General features: G+C 41.4%; 1 protein-coding gene across 2 annotated transcripts in view; it reads left to right on the top strand.

Moving 5' to 3' along the window:
- Window positions 1-21,771, top strand: part of TRABD2B (TraB domain containing 2B) — a 315,314-nt gene that overhangs the window by 287,271 nt on the left and 6,272 nt on the right. Inside the window, exon 7 of one of the 2 annotated variants that reach the window (XM_064516185.1) lies at window positions 14,921-19,788. The exons of the other annotated variant lie outside the window; for it this stretch is intronic. Coding sequence (XP_064372255.1) covers window positions 14,921-15,143 — 223 coding nt within the window. The 3' untranslated portion in view covers window positions 15,144-19,788. Of the gene's footprint in view, window positions 1-14,920; window positions 19,789-21,771 lie in introns of those variants that run through there. 2 annotated transcript variants of the gene reach the window in all.

Genomic DNA, 21,771 nt, shown 5'->3' with positions numbered 1-21,771 from the left:
ATATGAAAATAAAATCATTAGAGATAAAGAACACTGAAGTCTCTTTGAAATACATGATTTGTACATAGATTTCAGTTTTCTTTCATGAAACTAAATTCTTTATTGGTAATGCATTAGGTATTTTATTTTAATGAATTTCATGAAATTTAAATCCATTGTGAATATTAATCCATATTTTTGAATGAGTGCAAATAACAAACTTGGAGCACACAAAAGCTAAGATTTTTGAGCAATGAAGTATTTTTCAGCACTGGATATCCAAGAACACTTCCCACTCCTTTCTCCTCAATGCTGATTAGGATTGAAAATACAATGCAAGATGTTTTATGGAACCTATTAAGAGATAGCTTTTCCTTTCTCATTTTCTATGTTTCAACTGGCACATGTTTATATCTGCACAGTTTTGGTGTATTTCTGACTTGGGCTGAACATAGCCCGATCATTGACAAGCGTTGTTAAGCCACTTAAGATCTGTCTGATGTAGCACAAATAAAATGTTTGCTTAGGATTCAATTTCAAGAACGAGCAGCTGCTGATTTATGGTAATCTCCTCAGTAGCACTTCCTAAGTGATGCACATCCCCTTTTATTCCACTGTTTTTCAGCCAGTGTGGTCTCATTTCCTCACCCAGTGCCAGGACTTCTCTTGATCTTGAGCAACCTGTTAATTTTTCCATTCCATGGTTCCTTGTTTTCTGCTTAAATTTTCTTCCTTTCTCCTAAACCCTTTCTGCCTGCCCTGTTTAACTCTGCCTGCATGCAGTTGGTGTGGGCCCTGGACCAAGCAATAAAATGGGATCCCTCCTCAAGGCAGCCATCATCCTCCACCATCTCCATCCACATCCCCAGATCTCTGCACCATGGGCCTTGCCTCCACCTCTCTGAGGTCACCCTTCAAGAGGCTCTGATCCTACAAGCATTGCGTTTTGCTCTGTGATCAGTCCAGGTCCATGAAAATGTGGACTTCTGGAGCCTACGACCTTCAGTGGAAGCTCTTTGGGACAGGGGCATGTCTCACTAGTGACTGGCATGTCTTTGTAACCGGGAATTACTGCAGACTGCAGCGGTGTGCATAGCTAGCCATCGTTCTTTTATCTTTTTTAACTAGGAGGTAACTCCTGTCCACGTTATTTCTTTTTCTTTGCTTTTCTGCCTTTTTCACATGGCTACATGTGCAGCCAAGCACAAGGCTGACTGGGCAAGACAGGCAGCACTTGCTGTCTTTATTCATTGCTAAATTCATGGTTGTCATAAAGAAATCCATGCTCTTTCTTTTGACACTCTGCCTCCTCTTGACAACTTGACTGCCTCTTGGGCAGCCTCTGTGAGTGTGGCCAATGCCGGGAGTGCTTGGGGCCTGCATTTGCCATGGCCATATTGAAGTCCTGTTGCCAGTACGGTCAATATAGCAAATTCAGGGCTACTCTTTATGCAATGTAGGTTTAACCTTTGCGCCTGTGAACTATGGTCTAGACACCTACAATAATGAAGTCATTAGCAAAGCCTTTATGCTTATGCATTGGATTCAATTTTTTTATTTCTCAAGGGTCAGAAATGCACTTACAGTTGGCACCAAGCTGGAGGAAAGTTGCCTGAGGGTATAAATGGGGAAATAAGTTTATTTTACCTACAGCTTGTTTTAATGTTGATATTAAGCTACCACAGTTGAATGAATTAGACCCTATTTAAGTCCTGAGAGTCCCATCCACAACCATGCAATAATAAAAATTAGGGTTCAGGATTGAACCTGTAACACAAACTGTCTCCTGTTGAGAGAGGCAAAAAAGAGGGAGGGGACTTATTCCACTGAAAGAGTTAACGCTAAATGAGTTTGACTGCCGTGTGTGTTAATGCGAGGCTATTTTTAGTCTGTTCCAGCAGTGTATCCCACTGTGGCCTGGTGTGCAAGAGGCTTTGCTGTGAGGTTTGCAAACACTTGTATTTCTGTGTTGTGAGAACAGAGCATTTGTGTATTATTGGAGTGTGTGTTCCTTCAGCGACTGAAAGAAAGGGCAGACCGTGCATGTGATCCATGCACATGTTTATTGTTGCCTGTGAATAACTGTGTACAGCAAATGGGCTTTGCAAGAAAGCTTGTTAGCAGATGTCATGATGGCCCTTCCAGTTTATGAATATGAGCCTTGACATTTATATTTTCCATATCCAGGGCTTTCACTAGCCAGATGTTCTGAGGATTGGCTTCTTGGAGCCTTTAACTATGACTCTTCATGGCATATTCTCTATCACAGACAAAAAAAGAAAGCTGTATTTCTGTCTCCTATCAAGCAGATAAGAAGGGTAAATGCAGTCAGTACCCTTAAGTAAATGGATTTCTTCTAAGTCTGAAACGCACTTTAACACCGCTCTACAAAACTCTTCACTTTCACTCAGCTGAAAAATAAGTTGTCTCGTTTAAGAGGCAAAGAAAATTCAATGCACAGTAGCACTTTTACCCTGCTGTTTGGGGTGGATGAAGAGAGCATGGCGTGCGTTAAGCTCACAGGGCTGGCTGCAGTTCCAGACACTTGAAGAAGTGCTGAGGGCTTATGCCCTGGGTGAGTCGGATTTCTTAAATGCAGAAGTGCGTAGTAAAGCACCTGCTCCTCCTAAATCCCAGTACTCGATACAAAATGAGGTTCTCCTTTAGCAAGTGTTGTGTTTTCCCTAATGAGTCGGGGGGGGGTGGGGATGGGGTGAATCAGCCCCACATGTAGACTCCAAACTTTGTGTCCACCATGTAGAGCCCACAGTACTGTTCAGATGGCCAAATGTGGATATTACTCACTTCTTTAGAGGGGACTTCATTTCCCAGTGAAGGCACTTGGGTTACCATAAAAAAAAAAAAAAAAAGAAATCTCTCTTTAAAGCTCTGTAGAAATGTACTGGCAAAACTGTCAAAGCTAGTCCAAAGGAAAAGAAAAAGGTTTCAAATGAGAAGGAAAGAGCACAACTGTTCAGGTGATCAACCCGTGGTATATGAAAGTCTAATTTTTATTCACAGTCCTGCAACATCATCCTGGTGTTCTGTTGTTGTTGAGGGGGTTTTTTCCCATAAAGAGGGGAAATGGCAAACCAAGGTAGATAAATACTGCTGTTTTCAAGGCCCGGGATCTTGTAGACAAAGCAGTCAAGGAACGTGCCGTTTATTTCTGGTTCTGCTATTCTCCTTCTGAGTAATGAGTTTCCAGCCCTGTGAAATTAAGTGAAAAAAAAGTAGGACAGAGAGGAAGATGACATTACTGTTGTGGTAGGCAGTTGGTTTCTAACAGTGGGTTCAGCCACGGTTATACTGTGGTAGTGGGTTTATCATAGAAGGCAGATTCATCGCAGAATGAAACAGGAGAGGCAATCTGATTCCCCGACGCTCCCAGCAACGCGGGCTGCATGGCATGCTGAAACCCAGCTGGACTGCAAAGGGCAGCTGTGGTCTAAGTCCAGTTGCTCACTGGGATGAAGGACAAGTAGGATTTATTTAAATTCATATGGTTTTAATGCTATAAAAGCTGGGTTCCTGCAATTATCAAAATGCCAGGCCAAATTCCGATTTCACTCACATCTTCTCTTTACAATTCCTGAATAACTTAACTGAACAAAGTGAGCATTGTACCAGTGATATGAGCCCATTAAGCTGGAAAGCGAGGGAGCCAAGTCCGTTCCTTGCGAGCTGCTGAATGTCCAGGGTGCCTCACATAGCCCTATCAGGGAGAGAAATGGTGCAGCCCGTGCTTGCAAATTCTTTGGGGCTCAGTTCTATGGACATGCTTTAGGGTTCCGGTTGTGACGCCCAGCAGGGAAAGCTTTTGCAGCCTTTCCAGCCCCGCAGGCCATCGAGGGATTTTTTGTGAGACAGCAGTGGCAGCTCCAGGCTTCCAGGGGATACTTTGCTTTTGCAAGTGTTTGGAGAGAGGGAGGTTATGCTGTGGCTGGTATTACCACAGTTGCTTTTTAAGAAGCAGAAAGAAGCACAAGCCTTGTGGGCAATCCAGCAATTTAATGCTCTTCGCATTTCTGCCTGGTAGATACACCCTATGAACCTTCTTTTTTTCAAGAGTGAGTCTGTTGGAAAGAAAAAGAAGCCAATGCTTTTGTTCAACGGAACAAGCTTGAATTCAATACTGCTCTGAATAACAGGTTCAAAGATCTGACCCAACCTTAATTATTCTTATTAAGAGAGACTCTGGAAAAATACAAGCAGTGAGCAGGAAAGTGAGCCCAATGAATTAGAGAGAAAAATGTGATACAGACTAAGTGGAGAGAAAAACTGCTACACAGAGATGGAAAAAGAACAGGGAGAAGGAAAAAGAAAATTAAAATCAAATGGAAAAATGCAGTACATTGGACATCCATTTAAGCCAGTTTATAGTTTGGTTGTTCGTTCTGTTCTGTAATACATTGCACAGGCATCTTCTTAGCTGAAATAATTGTGTGTCTTAGAGAACAGTCTTGGAGAAAATATCTAATTTGACAAGATGTTTTAGGTATTTCCCCAGTACTGGCTATTCTAAATCATTTTAAAATCTGGAGGGGAAAGTCGATATCTTTTACAGTGTTTAACAAGAAAGCGACAAGGTCAAATATATACATCTCTATGAATGTATGTGTTCCCCAAGCACATCTAAACATGCATGGTTAATTCTGTGCATCTGCAAAAAATATTTGAGCCATAGGGCCCACACAATACCAAACAAACACTTGAGTGCGCAAAGGAGAGGGCAAAAGGAGGGCAAAGGTTGAGCCCAAGACATAAAATGTGGATTATGATTTTGACCACCTGAAAAATGTGAATTGTTTTGGCGGGGGCTGTTTTAATAAGATCAGCCAGTTCGCAAAATGTGGACAAAAGGCGTATATTCAGCTCATGCTTGGGATTTGGTTCAAAGCCACCTGAATGCAGGCCCCATCAAACGAAAAACCCACTGTGTTTCCCTTTGCATTTTGTATACCAACAGGTTGCCCCCAAAATTTGGAAGACGGCATCACTGGCGAGATTTTTACAGCACTAAGGTCATCTGTGTGTGCACCCTTGATGTTTTTGCTTACTTTGGCTGTAGTAACTACGATCATTATCTTTCCAGTGACCAGTGAAATAAGTATTTGGTTATTTGAGCTGTGATTATGAGTGCAGTAATTGCACATGGAAATCAGGTACACAACCAGATGTCTGCAGAGAGTGCGGATGAGTTTGTGGATGTTTTTGAGCCCAAGTCACTATTTAGACTCTCTTAAAGACATCCTGGCTCAGATGTCTGTACAGACTTGGCGAAACAAAGGGCTCAGAAGTATCCCATGTTAGCAAGGGCGAGGCCCTGGCTAAAACTGGGATGCATTATCCCAGTTCTGTGATTGCCTCATCCCAGGACAAAATCACAGGGGGATAATCTTAGGATATTAGAGAATCATCAAAGCATTGCTTAAAAGTGCAAAGGAAAGAGCTAATGTTGTCATCTCCTGCCTCAGGACCACCCAGACACTCTACAACAAATCATAGTTCTTCAGCTACAGTATCTTGAATTATTGTTCACAGGTATTTTAAAGAATTTCGTTTCTTTTTTTTTCTTTTTCTTCTTTTTTTTTTAAGGATGACATGTAGTTTCCTGACAGACTGTTTTTAATAAGGTTGAAATCTTTGCTGTTGCCAAATCAGAGAGGAATATAACATCTTTAAATCATTAGATGGGAATGGGGTAATTACTGAGAGGGTGTGCTTCAAAGGTTATTGGTTTTTACAGCGTTCTGTGTTTTTACACCATTCTACAGTTGTCTGAAAAGGAGTGGTGGGCCTGATTCTGCCACTGACACATGTGTGAGTGCAGGATTTGGGAGTGAGATGCATGCAGGGTTTTCCTGAAGTATTTCAGGGCAGAGGGCTGAACAAGAACCTACACAGTCTCCTCTTGGGATGAAGTTTGGGGGAAGCTCAAGCTGACCGTGAGGTGCAAGAAGCTTCCCCATACGCTGGAAGTTTGATTCAGAAAAGGGGCCTTGGGCTGTGCGAGATGTGTTTCTAACCTGTTCCCAAGCTACCTGCTAGACCCATCCCCGTGGCCCGCTTCCCACTACTCCGTCCTCATACCCAGGAGACACACAGGCTGTGTCACTGTGGCAGAAAGCTCCTTTCCTCTAGTCTCCATCATGGCACTCCTCACCGCCTCTGTGAGGGAGGCCCAGGCCCTTCCTGTCCCAGCCCCATCCCCTCCTCTGACCCCATGTCACGGAGACACATGGCTTTAGTGACGTGTCCCATCAGTGGCCTGAAGGGTGCTCTGCGTTTTAGGATTTCTCTGTAGCATTCAGCTGTGCTGCAAGTAAATGTAACTCTCTTCTCTTGCGTGCTTGGCTCCAGGGCCAAATTTGTCATCATGAAGGTATTTTTCAGGTGGTGTGGGCAACCAGGAGCTGCAAATCTCTGAGAGAGCCTGTGAAGTGCTTCACGTTCAGTTAACGCTGGTGGTGTCACAGTAACACACTAAGGTTTTGGCTCAGATCGGAGCGGGGGGAGAAACAGAAGCAAAGTGATTTAACCTGGTTTCGATGGTTCACCCATGAGTGACACAGGGATGAGAAGCAAGTCTCCAGGCCTCTAGCCCATTGACCATCCAGAGAGGGGTCCGAAACTGGGCCAGAGGCATTTGATCTGCAATTGGTAGTTGAGCCTCCAGCTTACATGAGTGTGGCCTCCCCGGAGCTGCTGGGCCATGTGAGCCACCATGTCCTCCTTCTTGTCAAACCCCAGAGGTCCCTAGGACTGAGCCCTGAAGTGAGGGACACGCCGCAGCTTCGCAGGCCTGTGCCCCTGCTGTTCCATGTTGGATGACTGTTGCAGGTGGGTCCCTAGGACCAAGGAGGGGAGCTGCATCTCAGCCAGACGCTGCTTTATGTGCTGCAGAATCAGCAGTTTCCTCTTCCCCACCCTGCAGCCCCATCCCAGTTTAGGAAAGACTGCGTTAACCCATCCTTACCAGTCAAAGCCCTTACTGAGATAGGAACTTGGCCGGGATTCAGGACACCTGAATTCCAGAGAGAGAGATCTTCAGAAAACAGCTCATCTCACCTACCTTGGAGACATGCCTTTGGGAGGGATGGATTGTCCTCTGGAGACCTCTCATTCTTCACAAACTATGGAGCTAACACAGATGAATAGCTCAGACTACATGCCTGAATCTGACATAGCTACAATTAATCCCACCCTTTGAACCCTGTTAATGCCAAGGGCTTCTAAAGGACGATGCATGATTCTCATTGGTGGCACCTTTTGCAGCTTCTACTGACAGTCTTGGTCCTGCCTGTTCGGGAGGTGAAGATGCTTCGTGTTGCTTCCCTTCACCTCCTAACACCCCATCGTTGTGTGCAGTGTCCTGCTCCCTGCCTCAGGGCCCGGTTCCCAAGGTCTGTGCTCTGCCACGTGCTGAGCACATGTTGGCAGAACGATTCGGAGTCCTGGCACACTTGTTCACAGCTTTGTGTCCTTTCAGAGCCATTTCCTTGTGAAACCTGTGCTTCCCTTTCTCTCATTTCCTTCTGTACCCTCTTCTTTCTCCCAGAGATAAGCTGTGGCAGACATGGCCATAACAAAGAGCGGGGCTGAGGGAATAAATAGACTGCTATCAGCAGACACGTCCTGCCCTTTGCTTCTGCATGTGGGTCGGAGGCTCACAAATGCCCGCTTCAAGGAGGGGAATTGCTTGCTGTCAGTTTCTGGAGCAGCCAGGACGCTGAAATAAAGCTGGATCAGAGCTCAAAGTTCCTTTCAGGTGGGAATGTGGTTCCCATTTGCGTCTTGTCAAGAGGAAAGCTCTTATCAACAGCAGCAGGTTGTTGAAAGGCTCCTGACGTTGTTGCCCGAACCCTCTATCGATAGCGTGGCTGCAACTGTGGCTCTATTGGTCTGACACAGCACTGCTTGCGGAGAGTGGGGATTCTTGCAGTGTGGAAAATGGCCAGAGATCTGGGCTCCCAATAACCTTGAGGCAAATAGAAAATAATAGAGATAAGACTCTTATTTGGCATGTCCCCTGTCTTGGCCAGAAACCAATGAGCAATATTGCTCAGTCATTCAGACATGCAAAGGCAGTTACTATACTACTGCAAATGAGTAGTGGCCTCCTCTGGACCAAAACTGGATTCCTTAATCAGATCCAGGTTGGATTTTTATTTTTTTTTAATGAACTGAACCTTGTGAAAGCATGAGCCTTTTGGCCTTAATCCCACAAAGGGCTTTAGCATGTGCTGAGTTGTAGGTATGTGAATACTACCCTCAATGGGACCACTCGTGCTTGTAGTGCTTAGTGTCCTGCTTGTTTGGGACCAGGAGACTCAGCACCTTGCAGGATTGATCCCCCAGGCTTCAAGAATAGCATTCATAAGGAAGGCAGTGAAGAAGAGAGATATAAATCTTGAGGAATTACAACCCATGCTGAATGAAAGAATCCCTTCCAGAAGCATCAAATCCTAATCTGAAAATTTCAGGAGATGGAGACACTACATTCCCTTTGAGAAGTTACTCTAACGGTCTTCGCAGTTAAAACTTTGTAGCTTATTTCTAGCGTGATTTTTTTTTCTAGTGTGCTTCTCTTTTACTTCCAAGTTGCACTTTTTTCCTCTAGGTTCCTTACCTATTCTTTTCTTTCAGAAGTGTGGTCAGACTTCTTGCCAGCCAGCTAGTTTACACACTGCAACTGGTTGGTCCCAGTGCTTTAAACAGATGTTTTTTTCAAATTTTGACTAATAACTTTTGGTGACATAAATAGGTCTGGTTAGTTCCAAGAATAATTGTCTTCACTGGCAGGACATTATTTCTGATCACCAGAAAAATAATGTGATCAACTCCTTTCACATCTGTTCATTAAATGAAAGGAAAAAAATAGGGTAAAATTTGTTTGAAAAGAAACAGGAAGCATATGCTTAATATCATTTTTAAAAAAACAACCATCATAAGGTTAACATCAAATCACAAATGCAAAACAGTCATTATTGTATTTACTCAAAAATTTAATTCTAGTTTACTAGCTTTTTAGGTTTTCAACTGAAAAATGCCTTTTTTCAAGGTTCAGTCTAGCCTGGCACATCGTTCAGATAAGCTTCTTTCATCTGATGCTGTTTTAAGAAAGGCTGGCTGAGTCCACACTTGTTTACATTTATCAGAAATAGTTGTCGTGTGTTTATATAGCTCCTTTGATCCATAAAAATCCCCCAAACAGTTTGTAAGGTATGCTTTAAAAAACACTTCCTCCACCCTGAACAGTAACAATATTGGACTGAAACATGGCAGCAGATTAAAAATGCATAGAAATATCACTATAATTCATCCAGTCTTCACTTCCGCAGTGCACGTTCAGTTTTCCATCAACCTCAGAAAAGTTGGTGGGAGCATAAAGACTTATGGGCAAAAAGTGATGAATCTTCCTAGAGATCGCAGAGGGGTGGCGCATGAGATACGTGACTCCTAATCAGAGTCAGAACTTTTCGTATGCTTCCTTTTGCTTTACAAATAGACATGCAGGGATAGAGACTGTGCAAAGTATAGAACTGATAAAATCTCAGCGAGACGTGCTGCTTCCAGGTTCGGGCAGCACTTCAGAGAGGACATGAAGCAACTAGAAAGGCTCAGGGGAGAACAGCAAAGAGGATGGAGGACACGAACATGAGGACTTGTGGAGGAAGGCTGAGGGACTGTTTGTTTAAATGAAAGGAGACTGAGTAGTGAAACATGGTTAAGTCTTCAAAATATGTGAAAGACTGCTGAGAAGAGGAAAGGAATAAACCTGTCCATGGGGACAGGAGAAGTCACGAACTTACACTGTAGCAAGGGAAATTTGGTGAAACGTTAGGCAGTAATTTTGGATGTAAAGGTTGGTAAAATGCTGGAATAGATGTCTGCAGAGACTCTGGAATTGCTATTATTGTAGGTTTTTTGAAGAACAGGTTAGACGTACATGTCAGTGAGGGTTTAGATCTTGTTCCTGTCTTTGGGACAGATGGGCTGGAAAGTCCCTCCTGGCTTTATCTTCTGTGATTCTATTATGGTGTCACATGTGGTCAAATGTGCCCCTGCTTTTAAGGATAAACTGAGTCACAGCAAAAATTATTTTCAGACTCCTTGCAAAGCCCTCACAAGCTAAACCAGAACAGACTTCCCCTGAAGGGTTGCATGCGTGTTTGTTTTGTTTTTCAATTTTAAAATGCTCCCTATTCATCAAGGTGCTTCAGGGTGCCCCCAATGTTGAGGACTTGCATCATGTAATTGGAGTCAGTAGGGTCTGTTCACAAAGCATGTGCCTGGGGCCCTGTTTTTGGGGAGAGTTTTACAAGTTCTAATGATGGTAAGACAATGTATGACTAATACACTGATTTGAAAAACTGTCCTATTATCTGATCAAAAGTACAAGCTCATGAATATGATACTGCAGGTCATTTGGCTAAAAGATACCTGGAATCTTCCAAATTTCTAAAACAAGCCCATACACAGAAGCAAAAAATAGGCATTTGAACAGTGGAGCCAGTGGTTGCCTGTTTATCACAAACCATGTGGAATGTTTTTTGAAAAGTATTTTTCTCAGACACAAAAGACTCAAATATGGAATATCCTAGGCTGGCAAGAGGAGGCGTGATGATAATTTAGATCATTATCCCTGAGATCTGTGATTCATCCTTTTTTATTATTTGTGTAAATTTCATTTCCCTAAGGAAAGTTTCCAGTTGAGTTCAGGGGACTCTGCTTCTGCTTTCAAGCTTAGGGAAAGTCTGAGGGTCAGCAAGATCCTATGTCCACAAGTAAGCACGCTCAGAGGGAGTTTAGAGATGTCATCTCCTCTCACCTGGGCCACCTGTAAGATCAGCTTGTAATATAACCTGGCTGTCTAGGCTCCCTCTATAATCAATAGAAAGGGAAAAACACCCAGAGACAGTAAGTACCAGCCTAGAGACCTATGCTGGAATGAGATGAACCACCTTCTGGAAAGGTTTCTCTCCCCATTCACTATAGCGAAAGCCTTGCTACGAACTTGGACCAAAATTTTTGCACTGAGATTGTAGCATTTGGTAAAGGAGATCATTCTCTTCAAATATCTCTAAACTGCCTTGGCAGTAGGCTAAAGTGCTTAAAGTAAAGTTACATTTAAGAAATACGGACAAAATATGATTGATTTGCTATTAGCATGCCTTGAGTACATTATCGGAAACACACTGTTCTTCTCTCATAAAGCACTTAAAGATTTTTTTAAAAACAAACAACCCTCCCCCCCAACAGTATTTACCTTAACAAAGAAGCATTTATAGAAATCTAATGTTTTGGGATGAAAACCCAAAATAACCTCACTGACTGAGGAGAAGAGTGGTCAAAACTTCTCAATTTTTTTCTGTAGGAAACCCTGGAATTTAAGTAAATTATTTCCTTTTCAAAAACATATCTTTTCCAACAGAGAAAAAAATCAACAAAAAGCAACAAAATCCTCCTGGCAGTTGACGAGGAAGTGGAAACACATCATACAGAAATGTAAAATGTTGATTTAGGGCAGCTTTTGGAATCCCTTAGAGGTATCTGGCTGATGAATGGCCTCACGCTCCTTTTATGCATTCCTCAGCCAGCCTGCATTGCCTGTCGGACATCTCACACAACACCTCCCCGAGGTGCAAAAAAGGACAGTTTGCTGTGCAATGGATATTTTAATTTCGCTGGAGGATCAAGCCCATAGAATGAGTCAGGAGCAGGATACACCCAAGCTGCAAGACGTACAGGGTATTTTGGCAACTTTTTTTTAAATTGGAATTGAGAACCAGATGCTCCTTGCAGTTTAAAATCTAATTTAGGGCTAAATTGTGTAGTTCTGTAAAGCAGCAAATATTCACATAAAGATCACAAGAGCATAAAAGCACCTATGCATCTAGCTTCTTAAAGCACCTCAGTATATTTTAAAATCTAGCTGTAGTCTATTCAGGAATTTGTGTCCCTGATATAGAGGCTTCGAAAAATCTTAGGCCGTGGTTTGATAACACCAAGCGGCAAAACCAGTTGACAGTATTAATTATGGTCCTGGAACTACATGCACTGGATGTGTCTACACTGAACAGTTGCATTATGAACCCAATTGGGGAGCCCATTTGAAAATAAATTTGAAAATGAAGGAATCTTCTCTTGCTTTTGGATTATCTTTTAGCAGAACCAGCTCCCAGGGCTCTATAGGAAGTTTTTGCAACCACAGATGTCGTAATGTGCGACCTGAGCCAAAATCATTTCTGAAAACTGGTCTTTGACTCTTATCACAGCTGAGCGCTATTAATCTTTATGATTCTGATGCAGAAATTTCCTGCAGACTTAGGCACCCAAATACTGCAGACATCCTATTCGGCTCCTAACTCCCATGGAGTACTTTGAAAAGCTCTGCTTTAGACTGAAGATAAAAGTTATTGATCATCATTTTGATATGTTTTTATTAATATATGCCATGGAAAGCAACAACTTTATTATAGATGTGAATCTGTGTAGCAAGACATGGCCTTTATAACAATTAGCAAAAAATGGTAATTGTAAATAAATATTACAGAGCTACATACGCATCTGCTCACCCTTACATTACGGAAAACTGGTGCAGGGTGAAAATAAGTTGCGATCCCACCATCATTATTGCCAGATTTGTGCACTACTGTATCACTCAACAAGATAAATCAGATCTGGAGCGAAAGTGGGCACATAACTGCATTTCTGTTGAATTACTCACAGCATGTAATACCTAGTTTTTGTCAGAGGTGTGCTTTAATGATGGTTTTGTATTGGCTGTGGGAAGGCAGTTCATACTTCATATTCCATATATTACAGGAGCTTGAATAGACAATCCCTGATCTGATATCACTCCTGCCAGCACTAAATTAACCACTCAAAAACACTGGACAGATTTGAAATAGGCAGCCTTAGCTTATCCGAGATCAACTCTTTGTATTATGTGACTGCAGTGGACTTAATGCAATAGCACAGGCTCTAAAGCTAAATGTCTTATATCAGCAGTTAAAGACCTAAACCAACCCCTCACTATAGGAATTTAGATAGGAGCTTTCTCTGGCATCACTTGATTTCAGATTTCTCTGTTTACAGCAGTTTATTTCCCTGGAACATGTACCACTTTGCACTATCAAAGACATACTAGTTAGATGGATTATCTGCTCCCATGAAGGAACTCCCATGCCTTTAGTTCTAAGGACCGCTTTTTCTTTTTACTATAATTTATTGCACATTAGTTAAAATCACTTCTAACTACAGAACAACTATCCCACCCAGAAGATATGGTGACAGTATAAAGGATGAGGGAAGAACTGAAATGAATTATCCCCAAATCTGGGATGAAGTTTTTGTGCAGTGATTGTCCATTGGTATGATGTTGACTTGCGTGTGTGTTTATCAGTGCCCTTTTCTGGATGGACACCAATCTGTTCACGTGTTGTGTGCCTGTGACAATTTATGATCAACTCTACACTTTTGTAGCATCCGACCTAGAAGCTATAACTGTAAATACCACCAGCTGCTATATGTCATTTTATTATTGCTTGGACAGAAAAAGACTAAAGCATTGACTTCTAGTAAATTCTGTTTCTGTGCATGAACCTGGAGCAAGATATTGTTCTTTTTATCTGATATTATGCAAGATGTAGGCTTTTTCCTCCAAGGTCAGTATCTCAGATACTGTAACTAAGTATTTATTGGACTGCATTGCTTCTTAAACCACAAAAAATGATGTAGGGATAATTTTCAGTGCTCCCAAATCCACTTTATGGAAGATTTTTTTAGAAGTAACAGAGAATCTGCAGTTCTGAGTGTCATGTCTTGCTTTCAGGGGAGCTTGTCATTTTTCTGCTTGCTCTCAAGAAGAATGCCTTGCTCTTAAGTCCAGAATCCACCTTGCACATTCTACATGCTCAGTTATGCTGCTCTGTGATAACAGCTGGATTATTGATTATCCAATACTGGGTGCAATGGAAGCATTTTATGAAACGAAGATTACAACTTAGAACTTCCAAATCAAGTGTACATAGGCCTTTTTGACCTTCAGTGTCATGAGACTTGGGATGAATTCCTACCTGCACATTGAAATCAAGTACTAACTCAAGCCTCAATCAATAGGCAATCACACCACTATTGAGCCAAAGCTGTAGCCAGGGAAAGTTCACACTGACTCTGTTTTTGGCGTTGTGATTTGATTCAAACTATCTTAAAGGCAGCAAAAAAAATGAAGCTGCTTGGTCTTCTGCACTCAAGGTTATCAGTTTTGTAAGGGAAAATTCTTTATGGCTTCTAAACAGGGGAAGTGCATGTTTTGTGGCCGTTCCAGGACTAAACGTAGTCCATGGCAAGTGAGACTGCAAGAGGCTAAATTAGGGATCCATCCAGGTGGGCCCTTCTAGCCGTCTGTCCTCATCCAAACCTGTATCCAATTGTCAGAGGCATCACCCAAGGCTCTCCTCCTGTCTCTCTTACAAGGTCAGTAGGTTCCCTTCACCACGGACCTCAATGGGAACAGGCAGCTGCTCTTCTCTCTAAGAGACGTGACAAATTCTGAGATCTTTGGTGGCAAGAATGTAGCTAAGAATATAAAAAACGGGTCATCCTGGGTCAGCACAAAGATCTTTGTATCCCAGTCCCTGATGCTGGCCAGTGGTGGATGCTTAAGAAAAGAGGATAAGAGATCAAGTACTTCAGCAGCGATCCCTCCTTTGGTTACAGTCTACAGCAGTCAGAAGCTGAAGGACCTCCTGAACCAGGCCTTGCTTCCAGACCGTCACACTTACTAGCCCTTGGAGATCTACCCTCCATATCTGATGTGTGCAAATTAATTATTGTTTGTCGTTGTTGTTATTACTACCATGTAGGATGACAGATCACAGACTAGAGACAAAGGATTTCCTGTTTAATTTCCTTCTCTTGTGTTTTCTTTTAGCACCACCACATTGCCTTCCTATATCAGGATAACCAACGGCTACATCACAGTCAAACCTCCCATTTGGATTTCAAACCGGCTGGATCAGAGACCACGTTCAGATCACCCATCCCAGCCTCAGCCTACAAGCTCAGCTTCAACCAGCATTTTATGGCCATCAATAACTTCTCCTTTCTGTGTGGTCATAGCTTCTTTTCTTCTGAATCTACTGCAACCTTCCTGACCACATTAGTATTACGTGCAATCCCTTGGAATAGAGAAGAGAGATAATTTATGAAAGAATTGGAGGTTATGACAACAACATTTACAAACTGAACCTTCTCAGTGAATCAGTAGTGCCTTCTAGCTGATTTTGTCTCTTTGCCCAGATACATTTTGAAACTCTAAAGCTTTATTGTAACACTGACTTACATCTTCTTTTTGTAGAAGGATCTTTATTTCCCATAGTGCTATGGGGTTTTGTAAAATATACATGTTCATATAAAGAAAAAAAAGAAAAAGAAAAAATGTATTTATTCGACTGGTAAACTTATTTTTTTCTTGTTGTATATGTTAATAACATCCCTGTTAATCAGTAGTGATGGTGAAACAGATAAATTAATATTTTCTATATTTGTTTTCTAACTGACAACTCTGCAAGTGTCTGAACTGACACCCAATGAATAGCTTGTACGTTTCTTTAACCATTACTTTCTACAGCAGCTGTCCAATAAGTACATTTCTGCTGAAGTTCTGTATTTTTTTCAATTCTAATTAGCATAACTTATAGTGAATAAAACAGATGCTGCTCTCTGTGTCCTATTCCCATTAGAAGAATAGGTGAATTCTTATCTCAAGTTAGCTACTACAACCTAACATCCCAGTTATTTTTATGTGGCTTAGTAAGTCATTAGTCAAGATAACACTTTAAGTTCACCTCTTGTCTTTAACTCAACTATTTAACTTATCATGAAATTACCAATTTCCCACTTTGCCCTGGGATTAATTAGCTAACTCAAATTAAGACACCTTTTTCTTAATAAAAATTTCTGTAATAATTCTACTGAAGTAATTCTTCTCTCTCCCTCATCTTATATAAACACAAGCCTATAGCTTTCCCCAGCATAAATGAGATTCAAATTTGTTCTGTCTGTTGGGTATAAAATTGTAGTATCCTGCTAATCTTTAAAACTTCTTTGCTCCAGTTATATTAGTATAAATGGGCAACCTGGAGTGCAGAACATGTCTAGAAGTTCATTTTCATCTTGCTATTATGATGCTGAGCTGGTACCTCAATGCTGAATTGTGGCTTTTTCAAAATCTGTTCAAGACAGCAGGTACTTAGTTAAGCCCTATGTCATGGGGACATACAGAAGGTTCCTCCATTTGTAGACCTTGGTACCTGTGTTGACTTAGATGGAAGTTATGATAACTTACGCTCACTGAAAAGCTTTTATCCTGTCCAGGCGGCTTCTTTTCATGACTGAGATGAAGAACACCTGTGGGAAAAGCCATGTCCAGCTTAGAAGCTACTGTGTTTAATACAGTATGTTGATTTTTCTTCCCCATCAGGTCATCTTTGATGAAGAACACTTTTTGATACAAGAGATTCAAATGGAAAATTAGTTTTTGGTAGAAATATTTTTTTTCCTAAGTCATCTACAAAACAAAAATCCAAAATATTTGATGAAAACGTAGTAGTTGAAAAGAAGATTCAGAAAACTAGTATTCAAACTCTTTTCTTTATGAAAAAATTCAAATGATAATGATGACAATAATACTGAAAACAGCCTGACGGAAAACCTTCATGTCGCTTTCCCACCAGCCCTAAAATTTGGTCTGCAGCATTGGAGATGATTCCATGTAATCTTCAAGACCGCATGTGATGAGTCAAGGTTTAGGATTCATGGTTTGTTCTGTCACCATACCAATTAATGCAGGAAAGTAGGCTAGGAAATAATCAGAATATGAAAGACGTGGTTTTATTTGAAATCATGATGAAATACTGAGCTTTTCCATCATGCATCTTAACCCATTGCTTTAAAAAGGCCAGGGAGAATACATATAACTTCTTTTTGACTTACCGCACACATGACCTCCAGCCTCTGTTCTATTTTTAGCAAAAGGATGTATAGATTTGTGGTCAGTTGAAGTAGGTACCGTAGACAGTGCTATAAGCTATCCCAATATTTTCAAGCACAACAGTCAACAAGGCTGAATGGAAAACTTTGAGCTTTGCCACAAATGCAAGCTTCAAGCACGTCCTGTGCATACTTTTGTGTTGTGTATTTTGGCTAGCAGAAGATTAGAGATGTTAGTTTTGGACAGAAGCCATTCACCTTGCATAATATTTATTGCACTGAGCTGAATATTGGAAACATATTTTGAGAACTTTCAGTTTTATTTGAGCTGTTACCCTAGAAATGCCTTCATTTGAATATAATGGCTTAACAGACCTTCAAATTCAACCTTAATGCGTTTCATTGGCTCTCTTGCTTTATTCAACACAGAGATCAGAACTGAATTATAATAGAATTATTATGTATTATTCACAAAAATAGAACTGGAAATAAGGTAGGCAAATCTTGAGAGTGATGAGAAGTTACATAATAAAAGGGAACAGCCAATGAACCAAAACCCATTGAATGTTTTATTTGTTATAATCTGATAGAATCCAGAAATGATTCTGTGGTACCATCCCAGAAATAGTTCCAGGTGTTGGAAAACTTACAGTCTAAGTACAGAGGACCACATAAAGATAGAGAGAGAAAAGAGCAGAAAACAAACAATTTGTCCAAAATCATGAGGAAAACTACCAATAGCACTAAGACTGGAACTTAATTCTACTCTTTTCTGGTCTGTGGCCTTCTCCATAGGCTCGTAGGGCTTTTTTGAATGTAAGGAGCACACAGATATCTCTATGCTCACAGCTGGCATTATACCACACAGCATAGTCACTCAGTTCATCACTCTTAAATTAGACTGCAAATCTCCTGAGTGCAAGGCAATTTCCCTGAGCTTGTACAGACCTCTGCCCTACAGATAAGTTTTTGTGAGTCACTCCTCCTTTGGACAACAATATTAAATACTCATTAGCTTGGATATCACAGCATGTTTAGCTGTACCATGTAGTTTGTTTGGCACTCTTGGGCATTTTATCTGTAATTCCTGTTAAATGAATGAATGTTACTGGAGCTCACTGAACTTACCCTTGCACTGGTGCCCAGTGTTCTTCATGTTGTGATCTGGGTTTCAATGCAAGGTGTCTCCGGGGTTCGGAGTCAACGCACTTGACTAAAAGTTAGATTATCTGAGCTTCCTGCAGGTCAGGGGAAAAGATGCGCGCGTGCACACACACACACACACACACACACACACACACTTCTAAAGGCCAATTCATACTAATGACAATGGCTATTATGTAAAAGTCATGAAGGAGGAAGGAATTACAATACAAGATGAACTAGCTTCCCATAGATCGTAGTTCAGGAACCCTGCATGAGTAGCTTCAGCACAGTTTTCCAAACAGATCTTTCTTTTATTCTGTTGTCTTACCCTAAAATATGACTTAGGGTAACTTGTTTCACTCCATGGTATGTAAACATAGCAATACCAACAAATGAGACCCTCACTGTGATAAATAAAATGGAATTATTTATTAATCAGCCACAGCAGACCAGTATTAATTTAAATACATTAATACTAGTTAGCAGAGATCTATGCGCCTTCAATAAAGTGGATCAGGTCAATGACGTGATTATATTCCCCTCGAATTTGAAGAGTGTCTACCAGATGTGACACACAGTTTTAAAGTAAAATTGGCTACCAGTTTCATGGGATTTCGTTTTTTTTCTGCTGGTTTTTAACACATTAGACACTTAAAGACTGTTTTCTTTCTCCTAAGGAAACCTAAGATTCCCATGTAATCACAAGATTCCAGGAGCAGGAGAGTTTTTTAAAAAAAAAAAAAAATCCATGTCCAGTAAATCTCACATGAAAGCTGCAAACACTGGTGATACTATTTACCTGTGGGAAACACACACAATCAACAGACTTGGGCAGTGTCAGTCAAGGACATGACTTTGATAAGGTTGAATCCAAAGCTTAATGTTCATATGATTCATTCTTGCAACTGAAACCTCAGCTACAACTAACATCGATACACTTTACATTTTATGTAACTATTACATTATAAACAAATACTAATTTTCTGCCAAGCAATTGCCCTGTCGGAATAAATATCCTTTACCACCAGCAGCAGAACTAGCTTCCACCTCTTTCATTGTTTTCATGCTTGTCTTGCCTGTGTTTAACTAGAGATGCTGTATTAACACGCATTGCCACTTGGAGAACCAGTTAGTAAGCTGGGACAGAAGGTATATTGTATTTTATGACTGATGTAGTTTCTCTGCAATCCCTCGGGCTGTTGAATAATGCAATACCTCTTCTGGAAATAAATGATGAACACGATTTGTGATAACTGTGCTTTATACACGTGTCAAGATCTGCTTTGCTGAGCTTCCCTTCCTGTTCCTCCAAGCTCCAGTGTAATTTAGGAACACCCAAGGTACAGGGTTGTATATTTATCCAAGTTCTTTGATTTACAATTGCTGAGAGAGAGTCCTTAATCTATATTCAGTGCATTGATTAGTCAAATAATATCACCCAATCAGTCATTACCATACACCACTGTTAGGGAGGAATTTCCCATCATATATTTATGTTAAGGAAAGCAAAGTGCCAAAGTGATTATCTCAGCACGAATGTTATCATTCCAAGCTTTGCTTAGCACCATAAGATATTTCTCTGTTATATCCAAAAAACATATGGGCTTGAGTCATATCTCTGATGTTATCAATGTTCTGTAGAATGTGTGAGATTTCAACTTCAATTTAAGGTTGTTACAGCTGAACTGGAGCAGAAAGCCAGTTGCCTAATTTTGAGTTTATAGACGTGTGTGTGTGTGTGTGTGTGTGTGTGTGTGTGTGTGTGTGTGTGTGTGTACACGCGCACGCGTGTGCGTGCATGCGTGTGTGTGTGTGTGTGTGTGTGTGGTCCCAGCCCAAAAGCAACCACTCCTCTGACTAGCTTTTCACAAGGCACCTTAATCTAGCTAAAGCCAGTGAGATCTTTCCAACAGGTAGTCTATACTTGTGCAGGGACGATTAACCAGCCTGCAGATTCATACTCACACTGAATTTTGAATTGCATGTTTGTCAGTTTTCAATTCAAATGTATTTCAAATATTTTTTCCTGTTCCGCCTCCTGCTTTTGTGAACTGTTTTGAAGAGTGTAATTAAAAAGATGCTTTCTAATATTATTTTGTCAAAATATTTTTGTAGCATAATATATTAATAAAATGTTATTATAAATCCATAGCACAAAAATGTGTGTCTAGGTTCTTTCCTTTGCACTAGAAGCTGGGGAATCATTGAAAAAGGAAGTATTCAGTTTGCGAAGCTTATGCTCACAGCTCTCTTTTGCTCAAGACTAATATCTGATGGGGAAATGCATAGTCTGGGACAAGGGTCCCTGTAAAATGATGTGCTTTTGTCAAGTCTGGTCTCGTGGTGATTTGGAGAAGGTCTCTAAGTACCTTTCTGTTTGTGTGAAATTGCTACATCTGGTGTATAATGACTCAGGCAGGAGCAGATCTCTGGTATTACCACTTGAGAGAAGCCACTTGGTTAACATTATCATATGTTTTGGTGGGGAAAAGCTCCAAATGGCAAATAAAAGACCTGGGAGCTGTGCTTGTCTCTACCGTTTCAAAGGCTCAGTGGGAAAGCACAAAAAAGACAAAAGCTTATTTTGGATAGAGGGGAGCAGAGCAGGGCTCCTGAAGGACATGGACTTGAATTCTGGGGGGAAAAAAAATGCCCATATATGGATGAACCTGAGGCTGAGAGATTGGTCTGGGTGTTTCTTAAGGTCCTCTTATACGTATGCTGCCTAGGGCAAGGCAGTGCTAATGCTATGGTAATGCTACTAGTAGTGTAACGGTAAAGGCAATGCCTCTGGGCCAGAAGTGGTGATGGTGAGACCATAGTGGGAAGAGCAGCTGGGGAGGCATCAGGCCTGCAGGACGAGGCAGGACAAGGGCATGAACAGCAGGAAAGTGCTCCACAGGGCTGTAGACCATGTCAGTGCCAGCCTGGCAAAGCTTAGCAGTGTTGAATCAGGCCCCTGTTTCAGTAGCCTGCTCTGTGCCACAAATTGATTCAAGCCCCCCCTTCCCAAGCAGCAAGAAACAGAAAAGCTCTGACAATCTCTGCAACACACAGATATTTTCTGCAGAGCCAACGGATCTTTGTCAGTCTGAGTGAAAGCAGAGCTGAGCTCTTTCCTTTTAATGACTCCCTTCCCTCAATACTAAATCCATTTGCCTGGATACTCACAGTTGTAAAACACTGCAAGCCATGGAGTACACCAGTTACATTAGTTACTGTCAGTGCTATTAATCCTCACACACTGCCCCTGGGAAATGCAGAATAAGGTCTTATATGGGGCAAGGGGCACTCAGAGCCTGCAAAGGCTGCTGCAGAAACCTACCCTTCTTGAACTAGCTAGTGCATGTGGAAAAGTCCAGCTGAAGCATCTACATTCACTTCTGGGGGCAATGGAAAGTGCTTTTCTCCATTGCAAACAGTTGGTGTCTTTTGAGCCACTGCTGTTGCTGTTGCTCTCTTTTGCAGCTGGCAAATAACCCTGGAACTGTGGCTCCCTTGGGGATGGAGCAGAAGCTACCTCTCTGCACCAAGATACAGAGACTCAGCAACTTACTCATTTTTCTTGGCATGTTGCTCTTTCGCACATCCAAATCCTGCCTTCTAGCTGACATTGCAGACTTCTTGCTGATCACAGGATCATTG

This window comes from Dromaius novaehollandiae, chromosome 8 (assembly GCF_036370855.1).
Source record: "Dromaius novaehollandiae isolate bDroNov1 chromosome 8, bDroNov1.hap1, whole genome shotgun sequence".
NCBI lineage: Eukaryota > Metazoa > Chordata > Aves > Casuariiformes > Dromaiidae > Dromaius > Dromaius novaehollandiae.
Note: the sequence above shows the minus strand (reverse complement) of the source record. Positions and strands in the feature narration are given on the sequence as shown.